Source organism: Culex quinquefasciatus, chromosome 3 (genome assembly GCF_015732765.1).
Source record: "Culex quinquefasciatus strain JHB chromosome 3, VPISU_Cqui_1.0_pri_paternal, whole genome shotgun sequence".
NCBI classification, from domain to species: Eukaryota; Metazoa; Arthropoda; class Insecta; order Diptera; family Culicidae; genus Culex; species Culex quinquefasciatus.
Window position 1 is genome coordinate 159,138,628 of NC_051863.1, and position 17,699 is coordinate 159,156,326.

At 38.4% G+C, this 17,699-nt stretch overlaps 2 protein-coding genes across 2 annotated transcripts in view; one reads left to right on the forward strand and one right to left on the reverse strand.

The window, feature by feature from the left end:
• Window positions 1-5,579: 5,579 nt before the first annotated feature.
• Window positions 5,580-7,221, reverse strand: LOC6052211 (zinc finger protein 2). Its single transcript, XM_038265377.1, has 2 exons — window positions 6,968-7,221; window positions 5,580-6,905 (listed from the first exon to the last, which is right to left on the reverse strand). The coding sequence occupies exons 1-2, from the start codon at window positions 7,189-7,191 to the stop codon at window positions 5,684-5,686; spliced, it is 1,446 nt and encodes a 481-aa protein (XP_038121305.1). The 5' UTR covers window positions 7,192-7,221; the 3' UTR covers window positions 5,580-5,683.
• Window positions 7,222-11,523: 4,302 nt separating this feature from the next.
• LOC6052208 (myb-like protein AA) overlaps window positions 11,524-17,699 on the forward strand; it is a 78,227-nt gene continuing 72,051 nt past the window's right edge. The window contains 1 exon segment of the mRNA XM_038266096.1: window positions 11,524-12,660. The gene's annotated coding sequence lies outside the window, so the exon portion shown is untranslated.

The following is a 17,699-nucleotide window of genomic DNA, read 5'->3' on the forward strand; positions in this document are numbered from 1 at the left end:
TGTTGGTGCTGGGTTTGAAACCCGTCGGTTGCAACTTTTATTTTGTTTGCAAAAATTGTACATGCGGTGTGTAATATTAAGTGTTTATTTTGACGAAGGTGTTGTGCAAGCTTTTGCATGCGATTTTACCATCGGATTTTTTGCTGTGAAAAAATGAACTTCCGATCTGGCTTTGAATAATCGATCACGATTTTTTTCGCTGTCTTTTTTTTTCATTTTAAGATTAGGGCCATTGTAAATTTCATTTAAAAATTTTCCTGAAAAATCAGGGGACAAAACAATAATTGACCGAAATTGTAATTTTCATTGAAACTTGTTAAATCGATTGAAAACTACACAGAAAAAAATATTCCTGTAAATTTACATTATTTATCATGTACCAAAAGGTATCATGATAAATTATTTATATTTACATTATTTTCATTGGAAATTAACATTAGATTCATTGTAAATTTACATTTGTTTTGAAAATTTACATTAGTTTTGGAATTTACATTAGTTCAAATCAACTAATTCTGATTGGCCAATGGGAATGAGAAGCTCGACTTGGATTGCAGTATAGGAAAAGGGTGTGGCCTATGTTCTATTTTAAAATGATTGAAACGGGCAGCAAAAGGAAATTCTGATTTTAAAAAGTTGTTTCACAGGTAGGGGACGTTTTCTCGTCGACGGCCAAGTGGAATAACGCTGGACTGGAATCGAACGGACGACGGGTAGGATGTTCGGTGTTACTACTGCTACCCGCTGCCGACTGAGCCATCTTCGCATTTTATAAACGAGCGGCTAAAGCATCAACTTGCTCAGGTCGAGCCTCAGGCAGTGGGCCAGCGAAATATGAGAACGATAGAAAGAGAACCATATATAACTATTTTTAGTTCGGGTACACAGAAAAAAAATATGTGTATTTACTCGACACGGAAAAAATGAATTACATGTAAACTCAGTTAATGTAAACGTGAGATTCGACGTAAACGGTTGAATCACACGTAAAATCATGTTTTTACGGATAATTTGTTGGAAATTTACATCAAATTGCATTTAAATTTAAGTGTTTAATGACGTGCAAAAGTGTTACATCATAAATGATGTAACATTCGGAAATATTTTTGTGTGTGTAGTTTTGAAGTCAGCGTTTGGCAGAAATACATTGGATATATAATTTAGGGGAGAGTGGGGAGACTTGATCCCCGGGGACACTTGATCCCAAGCCTGTATCTCGTCAGCATGTGGGTAAAACAATTAGCTTTGTTCTAGAAAGTTGTGCGAAATTAACTAAAACTCATTGTAGAAAACAAAGAAAAAAATTAAAAAATGTTTAGATTCAGTTACACACATTTTTCTAAAACGAGCTGCAAAAACTTCCAAGAGATCTTTTTTCTTTGTATTGATATGTATAGAAAACACTCAAAAATTATTCAAAAATTATTTTTATACATGAATTGTTTGATAAACTTATCAACTCCAAAACCCTTACGCATTTGATGTTAAATTTATCGTCATACTATTTTTACAATCAATTGTTTAAAAAAGTGCGTTTAGGGAGACTTGATCCCTGCCTTTTTACAGTCACTGGAATCAGCCTCAACATTAATTAATTGAGCTGGGTTTTCATACATACACAGAAAAAAATATTCCTGTAAATTTACATTATTTATCATGTACCAAAAGGTATCATGATAAATGATGTATATTTACATTAGGTTCATTGGAAATTTACATTAGATTTATTGGAAATTTACATTAGTTTTGAAAATTAACATTAATTTTGGAATTTACATTACTTTTGGAATTTACATTAGTTCAAATCAACTAATTCTGATTGGCCAATGGGAATGAGAAGCTCGACATGGATTGCAGTAGGAAAAGGGTGTGGCCTATGTTCTATTTTAAAATGATTGAAGCGGGCAGCAAAAGGAAATTCGGATTTTAAAAAGTTGTTTCACAGGTAGGGGACGCTTTCTTGTCGACGGCCAAGTGGAATAACGCTGGACTGGAATCGAACGGACGACGGGTATGATGTTTGGTGTTACTGCTGCTACCCGCTGCCGACTGAGCCATCTTCACATTTTATAAACGAGCGGCTAAAGCATCAACTTGTTCAGGTCGAGGCACAGGCAGTGGGCCAGCGAAATATGAGAGCGATAGAAAGAGAACCAAATAAAACTATTTTTAGTTCGGGTAGTTTTGAAGTAAATGTTTGGCAGAAATGCATTGTTGTTGTTGTTAATTACTTTATTTCCGGCAGCTTTAACCTTTCGGTCATTCGCTGCCCAGAAATGCATTGGATATATGATTTACATTGGATAGGAATTTACAGGAAGCCGAACATGGGTAGAAATTCATCAGATTTGAGTTTCCATGCTCAACGTTTCCATTAGATTTATGATTTACATTAGATTTAGATTAACATTGGAGTAATTTCCATGACTTTTTTACTCTTTACATTATATTTCAGCACTACATTGAGTGAGTTTACATAAGAAACAGTAATTACGTGCTGTGTAAATATACATATTTTTTTCTGTTTACTTTCCTTTAGTATATAGTTGTACATAACTTACTGCAGTTTGAACCATTTTTCAAAACTTTTGTAAACAAAAATTTCCAGCTTTTGTAAACATGCTTAATTTTGTTCTAAAAAAAAATATTTTAAGTTTTCAAATATTTTACATACTAAACTTGTTATATTTTGAACACAAACGCACAGGTTTTATGTAAAATTGCTGTAATATATAGAAAATTAAAAGTTTGGATGAATAAGAAACATTTTGCTTAAGATTTCTTCAAAATGTTGAAAGGGGGATCAAGTTACCCCTAACATTTTTAAAATGCCGGTTAAAAATATTTTTTTAAAACGCTTGGCATGATTCGAAGACTTCATCTGATGAACAATCCTTATTAGCCAAACATAGATGAATGTTTAAGCTTTCAATTCATGCAAAAAGTTTATAGTTTTGTGAGAAATTGACAGAGTTATGTGCGATACAAAAAAGGGGATCAAGTCTCCCCACTCTCCCCTACATTAAATAGGAATTTACAGGAAGCCGAACACGGGTAGCAATTCATCAGGTTTGAGTTTCCATGCTCAACGTTTCCATTAGATTCATGATTTACATTAGATTTAGGTTTACATTGGATTTAATTTTCATGACTTTTTACTCTTTACATCATATTTCAACGTTACATTGAGTGAGTTTACATAAGAAACAGTAATTACGTGCTGTGTAAATTTACATCTTTTTTTCTGTGTATACTCAGAATACATTACACAATTCTTGTAAATCTTTTTACAAATTTTTAATTCTGGGATTTTTTTTTCATAAAATTATTGATATTTTTATTTTTTATGGAAGCAAAACTGTAGTGATGTACAAAGCATTTTGAAATACATTTCGCCAGCAATTTTTTTAAATCTGACATAAAATAAGATTATTTTGATTCTCATTTTTTATTTAGTTTAATTATTGAAGCGGTAGCGCATTTTCGATGACCGAAAACTGTTTTTGTGTGTTATTCAGAAAGTCCTTCCCATAACATTGTAGCTTGGATGGTTCGGCGACGGGTTTATGTTAATAAAGTCCTATCCATATGATCGTAGCTCGGAGGGCAACGAAAAATCAATATCTTATAAGGGGTGCCCAACCTTTTGGTCATGCGAGCCGAATTTGGGTGACAAATCTGTAAAAATAGGCATATAAATCTAATGTTGAAAAAATGTTGAGGCAACATTTGGTTCAAAAATTGTGTTTTGTTGTTTAACATTAGAAGCAGCATAAAAAAGAAGGATTTAATTTTATAATTTTAATTACATAAGGACTCAAAAATATATCTCTCCTCGCTAATTTGACTCTTTCACAGCCTTAAATATGAACAACACAGCTAAAAAAGTAGTAATCCAGCATCGTGTAAAGGGCTTAGTGTAAAATAAATAATGTATTATTTTATGCAATTTTATGTAATTTTACGCCCTGAAATATGTAACCCATCAGTATGGGAAGGCTACTTGACCGAAATGTCAAGCTTAGTTTAATTTTCTCAAATTGCTTTGTAATCAACAATAATTCTAGAGTTTTTTTTTTAATAGGTCCTATAAACATATGAAAGACAATAGTTTATAGGTCCTTTTTAAAAAAAAAAAAAACTCTAGAATTGTCGAATGATTCGAGAGTTCAATAAACAAAATTTTCAATTTTTGGGTGTTTTTGAAACCGGCTCGAGTCAGGTGTGTTTAAAAACACCCAAAAAGCAAAAAATTAATATTTTGTTCAAAGGACCTTTTCAAAATAAACTCTAGAATAGATAGGTTTCGAATGATTCAGTTCTACGATGTTTAGATTGTTCATTTTGGTATAAAAAGAGATTTTTTTAAGTTTCAAAAACAATAATAATAAAAAATCGGGAAACATGTTCATAAATTCTAAAATATTTTTTAAAATTTATGAAGCAGCAAAAAAACCAAATCTTATGAAAATCATGAAAAGTCTGAAGGACCAGTCGATTTCAGGAGCAGTCGCGGGCCGGATGAAATGGCTTCACGGGCCCTGCTCGAGAGCCGTAGGTTGGGAAGGGCTTTATACTAATAACAGAAAGAAAAGACGAATTAACGAGATTCTGTGGATTCAACGGTCTCATTCGGTGTCGTCGGGAATGGAGATACAAACTCCATGTCTGATGAGTCTGCAAATTCAATTATTGGACTACCATTTCTACTTTTGTTGAACTGCAGGCTTCTTGGGAAGGCGCCGATATTGACGAATAGAGTAGCTGGTTGGTCCCCACTATTCTTTATCGATTCATTGTTTAACCAACGACGGTTTAAGTTCAGCTGGTCTGTCAATCTAGGTTTTTAAGCGAAGATGGCGTTCGAATGTTGAACGTCCGAAATGTCAAAATCGCGCAGTAGCACCAACATTAGAAAAAAAAATGCGGCTGTCATGCCATGGCACACTCTTTTTCCTAATGTTGGTACCACTGCGTGATTTTGACATTTCGGGCGTTCACCATTCGAACGCCATTTTCGCTTAAAAAGCTGGATAACGGAGTAGTCAACCATGCTCATGCTCAATAGAGTAATCTACAGCCAGTTTTTAGAGCACTGTAGCGGGAATCGCAGGCACCGGTTTCTGACTATTAATTCGCCCCATATGTCCCGATTCACCCCAGATGACTAAACTAGGGGCATTAAGTGTCTTGCTCCTCGAGGAAAAATTACGTTTTGGAAATTAAGAAATTTCATAGATTGACAAGGGTGGACAGGAAGGGCCACAACCTAGAATGGCCGGTGCCCTCAGGAGTGTTCAAATGGGGGGACATTGACCAAACCATACGAGTTGGCGCAATTTGGGTGTAAAATTTAATGTATTTTGAATTTGGATATGAAAATGTCATTTTGACTGTAGTGAAAAATTATTAAAATGTTATAAAATGGAATAAATTTGAAGAGCTATTTGCAAAGTTCTTTGTCATATTAGTCATATGTCACAGAACCACCTGTGCCTTTTTAGTCGATGCTTAAAACTATATTCCCGCATTTATATAAAATTGATAAGAGTAAAAGAAAATGCAAATAACAAGCATAGTTTTTTTTTAATTATTTATTTACACATGTATTTCAACTCTTATTAAGATTGAACGAAAACAGAATGTTGATCACGTGTGAATAAACCCGGAACCTGCTTCCTCTTCAACCGACTTCCTCTTCCGGAACCTTCTTAGCCCGCTGCCGGAATCGCTGCCGCGGTGGCGGCTTCTTCTGTTGCGCCTTCCATTCCGCGTAGTTGGGCTCATGCTTCATCTTGTGCGCTCGAAGGATTTCGCTTTTCGTAAATGCCTGGCCGCATTGGTCACAACGGTAGTTACGCTCCCGGGAGTGCACGAGTTGGTGTTTCTGCAGCAGATTCTTCGACGGAAAGGTTCTAGAGCATAGTTTACATTCGGCGCCCCGGTTCTTGTGGTAGAAATCGTCGTGCTCGGTCAGTTGGTACCCTTTGTTGAAGGTCTTTCCGCAAGTGTCGCACTGAAACTGGCGAGCGATTCGTTTCGTGATCTTTTTCTGATGATTAGCGTTGTGTTCCCTGACTTCGTGGTTGCGGAGGCTGTCGTTTGTGCTGAACCCCAGCGGGCAGAAGTTGCACTTTAGCGGCCGATTTTCCAGATCGTGGAATCCGAGGTGGTGGTTGAAGGAACTTACGAGGGGAAACGATTTGTCACACTCTTTGCAGCGGTAGTCGATCTTGGTCGCGTGCGCTTCCGTTAGATGGCACATCAGCTCGGTTCGACTTTCGAGCAGGGTGTTACAGATGAAGCACTTTCGATGTAGAATGTCTTTGTACGAGGGCTTTGGCGTTGGGGGTTTGTCTGGAATTTTCGGCCGTCGCCCTCTCTTGCGTATGGTTTCCGGAATCAATTTGTGTGGGCGATGTGTGGCATTACTTTCAACGGCCGTTTGCTGCGGCATTTGCTCTTCTTCTGATTCAACTGGATCATCTGGAAAATCATCCTGTATGCATGGCTCAAGTTCGTCTTCTATCTTTTCAATTAAAAGCGCTGCATCGATTTCGGTACCAATAACATCATCCAAATAAGTATCATCGGCTTCTTCATTCTTTCCAATAGACTCGAAAGGAACCATGCTCTCCTGGGTGAACGCAACCAATATAGAACGGAATTCGGCCTCGACCTGCTGAATGTCTACAACCCAGCTCTTGAGCAAATCAATTCGAACCAGACATTCCTGACAGATTTCCGTAAAGTTGCTGTCCTTCAGTAGCGTAACCTTCAGGCTCTGCTTGAGAAAGTTTCCGATGGACTGCGTCCCAACCTTACCTTCGTAGCAGGTCATCTCGTCCCGGTTTTTGAACTGCAGACAAAACCTGCAGCATACTATCTCCAGCTCCTGCCCTTGTCTAAAATTTAATTAAGTTTTAATCAACGAATTCAAGCAAAACTCCTACAACCTATAACCCACCGATCGATGAACCACCGCGGTTCCCGGTACTCCTCCAGTGGGGCATTGCCAAAGTGCCAGCTGCAAATGCCCGTCTCCGATTTGTCCAAATCGTCCAGCAGGAGTCCCGTGCCGGCGCTGATGGCCTGGTACCACCGGTCACGTAGCGACTCGTTCCGGGGCAGCTGCAGCAGCGGACACTCGGCGATGGTGGCCTGCTCGCAGCCCGGAACGCAACAGGACATTTTTTTTGCGATGCGACTCTGTCGGTGTTGTTTGTTTGTTTCTGGTGAAGTGTCAAAAGTATATTTTGTTTACGCTTCGTACTCTAAAATAATACTGCTTCAAAAATATAACTTTGGTTTGAATTTACTCAAATTTTGTCAAAGCCTAAACCTCCTTAGAATGAGTATTGGTCGGCCTGCTCTAAAGTAGGGGAATTATACCCATTCTCATGCCTGAATGATGATGATGAACCAACCAGTAGAGAAACGAGTAGAGAAACTTTTTTTGAAAATTTCTGTTTAATTTGACTTTTAATAGAAGTTATTCTACTTCTTTTACAAACATTTTTAAAAAATATTTTCCAGGTGTATTCTAACCTGACGAGATTGCACTGGGGCGACTGGGGCTCCACGAAATTTCTCTTATCGGCCGAGCTCTTTTTATCTTCCAGTGCTCTTTTGTGACAGGGGTCAAACTCGTGTGGATCAATCGGACCGCGCACTGGACTCACTATCCAGAGGTCAAATCTCGCGGCGGGCGCGTAACGAATTTTGACACTTACATTTGGCACCAGAGACGACTGATTTTAACAGACACAAAACGAAGTCCAAACAGAAACAACGTGGAGCGGAAAAAATAAACAAAAATCTGGTTCCGGTTTTATTTCTAGAAGCTATTTACGACGTCTGCGGATTCGAGCAGGAAGGGCTAAACCCAGTACCAGAAAACCTTGAAGGACATAGAAAACAACTGGTCCGGTCGAGGGTCCGGTCCTATGTGAAAAGCATAACCCACCAGCATAAGATGAGGCCGGCGGTCAGCCAAAATATGAAAATCCACGCGGCCAGTAAGGTTATCTAACTGAACGGTTCGTGGGCGATTCGGAACCTGGTTTCGCGTCCCCGAGAACGTGCCTTGATCGCGCACGAAGTTAAGTCGGCGTTGCGTGACATCAGCTGTAGGGTGCACATGGACCTTGCTCCAGGCTCCCTACCACTAAGGATTTGAAATGAATTTTTAAATAATTACTTCGTTGCCCTTCTTGACACGAAAGGTCCTACTTGACAGCTCGTTCCAAAGGGACAAAAAAATGTTGTCTTGTAATTTTTTTAGTTTGTATTAAAACGCAAACACACAGAAAAATGTTTTGAAAAATCAGCCAGTACCTACGAGGTTTGATTCTACAAAATATTTCGTGGAATATAAAACAAAATTTTTGCACTGAATCAACTTTCGCATTTTGTTGTTTGAAATCGGGATGTTTTGTTGTTTCAAAGCTATTTTTTTTGTTGGATCTACCCTCATCTTTGTTGATCAAAATTTGACAGAAAGTATGTTAAAATCATATTTTTGTTGAATCAAAGTAACGTTTTTGTTGAAACAAGGCAGATATTTTTTCAAAATAAGACCTGAAATTTATTTGGTACACAAAAACATTGAATTGAAATTAGAATGCTCATTTTCGTTGAAAAATTGCAATTTATTTTATATGTTTAAAAAAAGAACAATTTCACTCTGCACCTCCAAACGTTAAAGCACGACCTCGAGCACGATCGGTTCGTGTGTAGTTTGGCTGAACCGCACCTGATGCCAATAGGGGGATGGCGTCGCTATTTTTAGACCACGTTTTCCACTTTTTCTCTATCGAAACCGACTATTTTATCGACTTCGTTTTGCTGGGCGAGATAGGACTCCGTCTATTTTTAGACGATGACTCAGCACTTTTCCACTCTTGCTCTTAAAAAAACCAGATGGCAGCACGATGTAACGCCACGTCCCTATGCTGTCGCCATCCCGGAAGGAATCAACAACAAACTGTATCCGCGGGGTGAATGGGGCGTGTGGCCACTGGCGTCCAACATATTGAGGTTGTTTTCCACAGAGGTCTAAAAGAGTAAAAATGGGCGTTTAGAAACGAGGTCATTTTAGATAGAATGCCGAAGTTCTTACCAAGCATGTTACGCTGAGAGTTAGGACAAATCCGGGACAATTGGGTCCTAAAATGAAGCTTAGATTGCTGATATTTTTGTTTACAGCGATAAAGCTTATTTTTCTGAGTACAATGACCCTTTGTACGACCACAAAGAGTTTAAAATGGATTTTTAAATCAATTTTGAAAAATTAACCTCGCGGTCCTTCTTGACAGAAAAGCTCCTACTTGACAGCTCGTTCCAAGGGGACCATAGTTGATCCATCGAAAAAATGTTGTCTTGTCAAATTTTTTTTTGAGTTAAAATGAAAAAAAAAAAGATCAGAAATGGTTTTTAATCGTGTTTTTTACCGTTGTACATAAAAATTGACACAGGGCTTTAGTACCCAATTCTCCGCCGCGGGAGTAACAGGCGGTGTAATTTCTGGCACCTGACAAAATTCATCAAGTCAATTCAACGCAAAATTTTGGGTTGTTTCAATTGGTTTTGAGGGTTATTTCAACAAAAAATCGTAAAATTAAAACAACAAAAAATATTGTTGATTCAAACAGACCTGATTTTTTTGCGTGAATAAGTGATCAGCAATGGGTTTTAGACGTGATTTTACCGTTGTAAAAATACATTGACATAGGGCTTTAGGACCCTATTGCCTCAACAATCAAAGGGTCCAAGGATACGGTGGCGACACCAAAGACGTTCGTGTCTCATTGCGGTACTACGGCTTTCATTTTGTTGGCTTGAATTTGAAATGACGGTTTTAGTTGACGATGGTTTGAAAAAGATTTACACGTCTGTTTGTCTGTGTTGATACGTTCGTTTGAAGATCCGGTGCCGAACATAATTTTTCAGTGTGCATGAAACTGAAAAAAAATCGACTGCGGCATTAGAGTTTCAGTTCCAAGATGGCGGCAAAACTCGTGCGAGTTTCTTTAAAAAACACTTTGACTGCTCTGAGTGCGGCACTCAGTAATAATATTTAATTTTAGAAATAAAGTGGTTTTATTGTAGAAAAGGTATTTAATTTATTGCACCTGTGATTTTATTTTAAAAATAATAATTTTTATTTGAAAAAATAAAAGGGGTGAAACAAACATAGAAAAATGGTGTGATTTTATTTTAGAATAAAGTGCACCTTTAATTATAAATTGGTTAAGTTTGTTTTTTCATTTATTCTTCCTACAATATCGATATTTTTTTAAATAAATTATGGTCTGCCTGGGCAGATGCCAGATGTGGAAGATGTCTATGTTTAAAATAAGTTCGAGACCCAGCCCATTGAAAATTATGTGCTTTTAAAAAAGTATGGAATACCTATGTTTTTGCTATTTTAAACTGCTTTCTACTTTAGTCAAATTTAAACGATAACTCATTCCCAAAAATGCTTAATGGAAACATAGACGAAATTACAATTATCAATCACATTTAAACTGTGAATAAGACAGATTTTTCAGCGAAATATTTGTGTCGTATAATCGGGATCAAAGCGGTCAGTGATAAAATCCAAGATAAAATCTTACTTTTATTTGCAACAACAAAAAATTAAAAAAAGGATCACAAAAAGCTTTATCTAAACTAATTTTTAAAGAACTATAAATTCAATTTTTGAAATTCCGTCCTGAAACTACTTACTTTTCCTGTCATTCTTGAACGACGAAATAGCCTACATTTCCGTATCAAAAATAACAGAATCGAATTGCAACACTTTTCAAAATAAATGCTGAAAAGTTCTACTTTTCAGCACTGAAATGGGTGCTGAAAAGTTGAACTTTTCAGCACTTGTTACGAAAAGTATCATTTTTCAACATTTTTTTTATTTAAACAATTTTGGCAAAATACATGAAGATTTGACCTAAAATTTCACTCAATGGGTGTTTTTCGTAATTGCAAAAAATGTTGAACGGAACTCGTTGCAAAAGTTGATTTTTTCAGCACTCTTCGTATCGAAAAATTAAAAAGAGAGATGTGAGCCGGTAACATGGAGTGAAACTTTCTCAGCTGTCATGGAATACTTCACAGCAGCTTGACAGAAATTTTAACTCCATGTTGCACTTTTAATTTCTCGATTTATCCAACTCGGTGAACCTCGTTGGATAAATGTACGACTCGTGCTGAAAAAATCCTCTTTTTGCAAATTGTTGCATACACTACTATTACAAATGGTTACATGATCTTGGCCATTTTACATGATCTTTCAAAATGAGTCCGCGGGGCATAAAAAATCACCTCGCGGGCCACGTTTTGTCCGTGGGCTATACTTTGGTCACCCCTGAATTCTAGGTACTCTACTCACTGTCTTTCGTTCGTGTTGCCCGATCTCAAACTAGCTCTCTCATTCCCCCGACCGGCACACCACCATGCTCCGTCTCCCTTTCGCTTTTTTTCGCCCATTCAACTTTTCCGAGAGGTATTTTGTGCCTTTCTGCACTGCACTCTTTCATTGAGTACGAACGAGACACGGTGAATGGTGGTGTACGCGCGATTGTCGCAAAAGCAAAGGAAAAATCGGTCCGTGAAAAAGGCGTTCGCGCGTTTCCGTCTCGTTTGTGTGCGCGTTGCGTGTCGCGTGGACCCGACCGGAACCGGAAGTGATCGTTTCGGGTGGGCTTCGGTCGGTTTTGGACGCGTAACTCGCGCGAAAAGTTCAATTTTCCTGCGTTCGTCCATCGCAGTAGGCTCTGCGGCGGGGGCCTCCATTGAAGGCACGGCGGCGACGACGACGACGGAACACACCTCGGCTGGTGGAGAGAGCGGGACAGAGCGAGCGAGAGGCGAGAGCGAGCGCTCTCTTTCCTTTTCGTGTTGACGTGCGCGCGCGCTCCCGCGTGTTTTGTGTGTGTGCGTGACGTCGCGAAATTTTCGCCGCTGGTGCAGGCGTGTGTGTGCGTGTGAATAACAAGCTCGCGAGCGGCCTGCCAGGATCGTGCAACGATCGTGTCGCGTTTCATTCAGCAAAAGTGCAGCGCAGCACGGCAACAGTGTGGCAAAGTGACGTAAACGCCAGAGGAGAGGAAGAACGAGAGAGCGAGTGAGAGAAAGAGACGGAGCCGTTGCGTGTCCGCCACTTATCGGGGCCAGCAGCAGTGTTGGTGGCGTTGAGACGGAGTGAAGTTGTGTGCGTGTGTTGTGAATAGAAGTTGCAAAAGAGGTTTGTCATCGAAGTTTTTCTCCGTTCCTGTTGGATATCGCGCGACGACGACGACGACGACGTGGAAAAGAGTAAGAAGTTTGGCGTGTGAATCGGAAGAAGGAAGAAGAATAATTTCGTCACGAGCAAGAAGAGAGCCTGTAATAATAAATTTTGTGTGGTTTTCGCTCAACGTGTTGGTCCTTAAAAGTGTGTGTTGATTTGTGATTGAAGAAAAACCTCTGATTAAAGGAAGAAGATTGATTAGTTTTGGCGTGTGATCAGGAGAGCAGGAAAAGTGGGAAGAAGCAGCGAATTTTGGTGGGGCAACAAGGAGGAATAATCAAAAGAAAAAGGATTTTTTCGTCTTTATCGTTCATGGTGTTGGTGGCTGCTGCCTGATGACGTGCAACAAGATTTTGCAAGCTCCGTAGGTAAAAACATCTTTTTGTTGTGGTTGTTTGAGTTTGTGTTTTTTTTCGGGGAGAAATTGCATTGAAATTCCTGAATAAGTTGAGTGGGGTAGGGAACTGAAGGTTTGTCCTTTAAAAGGCTCAATTATTAATCAATGGAATATTGACGGTTAAGGTTTTTGAAGAGTTGCAATTATTTTTTCGCCTCCCCCTTCCTTTAAAATTGGTCCGAAAATCAAACTTTTGTCAGAGTTGAAGGACATAAACATAAAAAAAAATACTTGCAGCGGCCTTATACACTTAAAAAATGAAATATAAAATTCCTGTGTACAGTACAGTAAAGATTATCCGAAGCCTCGACCCCAAGTTTCCGATTGTCCAAAGTTCGTTTATCCGATCGTTTTGTATGGGACTTCGGAGCGTTTGGTACGGTATGTCCACGTATCCTTCCTCCCCTGTTAATTCTGCGAAATGTGGTCCATTCACAGAATCTGTCTGTGCGGATAATGCAACGCAGTAGGCCTGGTCGCTTTTATTTGTGCTTTAAAATTTTGGGGATACTCGGATGCAATCGGTCTGCTCAATAATATTCAGAATGCTTTCTTCGGACTGGAAAAAATAATAAAAGTCTATCCCATTTGCTTTAGTGACATTTTCACGGTGAGTAGGAGTGGGATAGGTTGCTTGAAAATTTACTACGTATTTTATAATTTGACTTCAGATGACAACGCTTTCTGCAATTTTACCTCAAAGTGTTGCCATCAGAACTGGAGCAACATTTGAAAGTACCGGTACGACTAGTGCGTCCATCCCGGGAATTCCCAGGACATAATTCCCGGGATTTTTCCCAAAATCAGGAATTCCAAAATCCCAGGAATTTTCATAATTTGTCCTGGGAATTCCCGAAATTGAAAAAAAATCAAACTTTGGTCTGGAAATTCAGATTAGGTTGTGGAAATAGATGAAGAGTCGAATACACTCAACCCCCGGTGGTTGGTCACTTTTTCATTTGACACTTTTTTAGTGTAGACCAACGCGGTGGTCAAAGTCAAACTAAAAAGTGACGAACTGTCACTTTTTACACGGCGCTCACGCACACTATCAAAACAAACGTTTGATAGTGTGTGTAAACTCCGTGTAAAAGGGGTGTCAAAGTAAAAAGTTACCCCGTTCGTTTGACAACAGTTTACAGATCCCCAAAATGCATAGAGCTTTAAATACTTTCTATTTGATTTTATTTATTTTTGAATATTTACGTATATTTATGATTTTAAGTTACAAAACAATATCTTATTAAATTATTTTTCATCAAACACCGGCATCTGGGGCAATTTAGGACAAATGTAACGAATTAAGATAGCTATTTAAGCCATTTTTTATAATTAATGTTTTGATTGACTTCGGTTAAAACAGGAACAGAACAAAACAATTTGTACGCCGATTTCCAAATCAATTTGAAGTGTAGATTATCATCAATTAATAATATTGAGCTAATTGTATAATTTTAAGCTTGAAAAACAAATAAATAATAATAATATTATATTAATATTTGAACAGACCCTTAGCATGTTTGAGTCCGCTATAAAAATAAGATCTCTTTTTGTTTTAAAAAACACTTTTTTAATTTTAGTTTGAATACCTTTTTTAAAACTCAAGGAGTATTCGAAAAAAACCTATTAGACGCTGTACAATAAGGTGGTTGAAAGTTTAACATAAGTGCTCATAACTGTAGACAGTGTTGCCAGATACTCAGTATCTTAACCTTTTCAAATGCTCTTTCGAATACCTTTCTGAAATTTTAAAACATGCTTTGTATTATCAACAATATTTTTTCCAAAGAGATTAAAAAATTGTTTTGTTGCGAAAAAAATGGTATTTTTTAATATGTACAGTAAAAATTCTTGATTTTCATTGCTACAAAGCGCTTATTCTTGTCCAGAGGTGGTGTATTAACCTTTTGGAACTAGCTGGCAAGCATGTTTCGTCTTGCCAAGAAGGACTGACATTGTTTATTTTTTTAAAAATAATTTCAAAACCAAATTGAATATAATAAAAATTGCAACAAAATTTAAATACGTTAGAAATTTAATGTTAAAATAAAAATATTGCAGACTTTTTTAATGTTTTACTCCTTTTGGAATTCCTAAACCAAAACAAAAAACAAAAAAAAATATGAAGTTAGCTCAGATTGTACCTCACTTTCAGTAGGAAAATAATTGAAGTTATTGAGTTCAAACATTTCAGTACAGTTCGTTCGACATTAATTTTTTTTTTCAAAACTTTCAAAATTTAGTTAAAGACTGTAGGGGAAAGTGGGGCAAGTGTAACAAGCTAAGAAAATGCTCGTTATATTGCTTATTATATTCCATTAAAAACGTTAAAAAATCTGTCGGATCTTATCATCTTATTCCAGGTCTTGACTAGGAGTTTGATAGAACAATTTTTTTTAAACCTGTTTTTAATGTAAAAAATTGATTATAAAACTTTTGATTTTCCGTACGTTCCACTCAACTAGTGGGACAAGACGAACAACACGTTAATTTGCCAACAATTAAACTGTTATGTATTCGAAACGTTTCTTTAATTTTTAGATTCCCTGGGCTTTGTCATAATGAGTGTCATAGGTTTGATGCTTGTTTGGCAAAGAGTATGATTTGATTCGATGTGGAATTAAAATCGAAGTGTTCAGTATATTGCTGAAGCTTCCATTTTTACACATGGACACCACTTCATGCTGCGAGAACCCACTTTGGCGTAGTCTCAGGGCTTAATCGATGGCCGGTAAGCTGTCATCGAGACAAGGAGGTTCTCTGATAGTGGAAATATCACATTTGTACAATGAACCGCTACATATGTGATTTTTCCTATCTTAATGTGGGTGTCAGGTTAGGATGCGGGTTTAAAAATAGTGTTTGTAGAATTTAGGATTTTAACTATAAATATCAACTTTTATACTTTGCCTGTAGTTATTTAGGGACAAAATTAGTAACAGTGAATTTAGTAATTCTATCAGAATCGGTGATTTTGATTCAAGTAGCATAAAAACCATTCTGATTTGTCAAAATTTCCATAGAGTCTCGATCAATCAATAGTGAAATGATATCGGACTAAATTCGTTGATCTGTTGAACTAACGATTGTCGGATTATGATTGTATCGACCATTGTTGCGAATCGAGGATCTACTGGAATTCTGACGAACAAATGGTCGTCTCTTTTTCATTTCACGACTTGTAAAATATCAACTGTTATTTTTTTTTTGTTTTTTAAAAGAAGTCAGACAGGTTTTAAAAGAAACGTTTTTTTTTGGTTAATAATTAAAATGTCGGGGATTTGAGATAAGAGTAGCTTTCGGATAGGTTGCTTTAAATCTTGTATTCAATTCAAGTTAGGTAGTTATCCGCAAATGAATATTTGGACTTATATGAATAATTGAACATTTTGGACTTATGAATAACACACAACTGTGCATTTATTCTAGAGTCAGATCCATACAGCGTCAGTGTTTAATTGGTCGAAGTGTACTAATTCATTGGCAGATCTGATTCTAGTTGTAATGTACGACAAGACTACTGACGGACGTGACAGGACGAGGGCCCAGTTTAGAGGTTTCGACATCAACGATGTGCGGCTGGATCACCCTCCCAAAAAAAAAAAAAAGAAACGTTTCTTTAATTTTTAGATTAAATTATAATATTTTATTAAAAATTTGATCGTTTTTACAAAAAAAAAAAAAAAAAATATTACTTAGATGATAAATAGTAAGTGACCAGTGACGTCACCGATCCATCGTTTTTACACGTGTCATACCGTCCACGTGAGTCCCCTGTACGGACGAGACAATCGACTCGGGCATCCGGAAGCACTTCCGGCCAGCAGCAGCAGCAGCAGCCGTCCACAAGCACCACGACAACAACCACTTCCAACGTTCCCACCAGCAACGAATTTGAGATGCTGAGTGGAGAAGAAAACAACACCGCCAGTGACAGCAGCAGTGCTAGTGACGACGATGACGATGATGAACTTGCGCGCAAGCAAGAAAGAAGAAAAATGTAACTCTCCGAAGGAACGACGTCCACCTCCAATTTTTATTTTGGATACGCTGGCAGACGATGTTGACGAGTTGCTTGAGGGCCTCAATATTGTCTGAAAATAGGTAAAACGTCAGTGCAAGTTATTACACATAACAAACTGAATTTCGACATGGTGGTGAAGAAGTTGAAGTTGCGAAACTTCAAGTTTTTACATTTGACCCTGCAGAGAAGGTCCCAGTGAAGATCGTCCTTCAGGGATATCCGGACCGCCCGATCTCCGACCTGGAAGAACACCTATCGGGCATCAAGGTTAAGCCTCGAGAGATTAAGGTGCTCTCAAAGACGATAACGGTGACAGGTACGTACACATTGTACCTCCTGTACTTCGATCGTGGGTCCTTCAAAATCCAGGACCTTCGGCGGATCAAAGCACTGGACGGATTCTTTGTGACGTGGCGATTCTACATGAAGAATCCCGCCGACGCAGCCCAATGCCACCGCTGTCAAAAGTTCGGACACGGTTCAAGAAACTGCAATCTTCCGCCCCGGTGCGTAAAGTGCGGTGAGACCCACTTCACCGAAAGGTGCAATCTTCCGCGGAAAGACCAGCTGGGGGAAAACGCCCAGCAGCACAAAGCGCGCGTCAAGTGCGCGAACTGTGGTGGAAACCACACGGCGAATTTCCGTGGCTGCAGCAGCTGGCGGCGGAGCGGTTCCATCGACCAAACCAGCGTTCCCTCCCGGTTGGGGAGGTTCATACGCTAGAGTAGCCGCTTCTGGCGTCGGTACTCCCCCGGGACAAGCTGATGTTACTGGTGATGATCTCTTCACGCTTCCTGAGTTTTTCGCCCTTGCTGGAGAGATGCTCACGCGCTTTCGTGCCTGCCGAAACAAGGCAGAACAATTCCAAGCTCTCAGTGAGCTGATGATGAAGTACATCTACAACGGATAAGCTGCCTTGTGCAGCGAAGTTTTCGACGTCAACAGACAATACAAACTGTGATTTAGTTTTAAGCTTTTCCTATTTC

Bases quoted from the DNA above. Each gene is read 5' to 3' on its own strand.
- LOC6052211 (XM_038265377.1), bottom strand. From the start codon at position 7,191: ATGTCCTGTTGCGTTCCGGGCTGCGAGCAGGCCACCATCGCCGAGTGT. The intron at 6,906-6,967 runs GTGGGTTATAGG...ATTAAATTTTAG, and splicing joins CCGCGGTGGTTCATCGATCG to ACAAGGGCAGGAGCTGGAGA.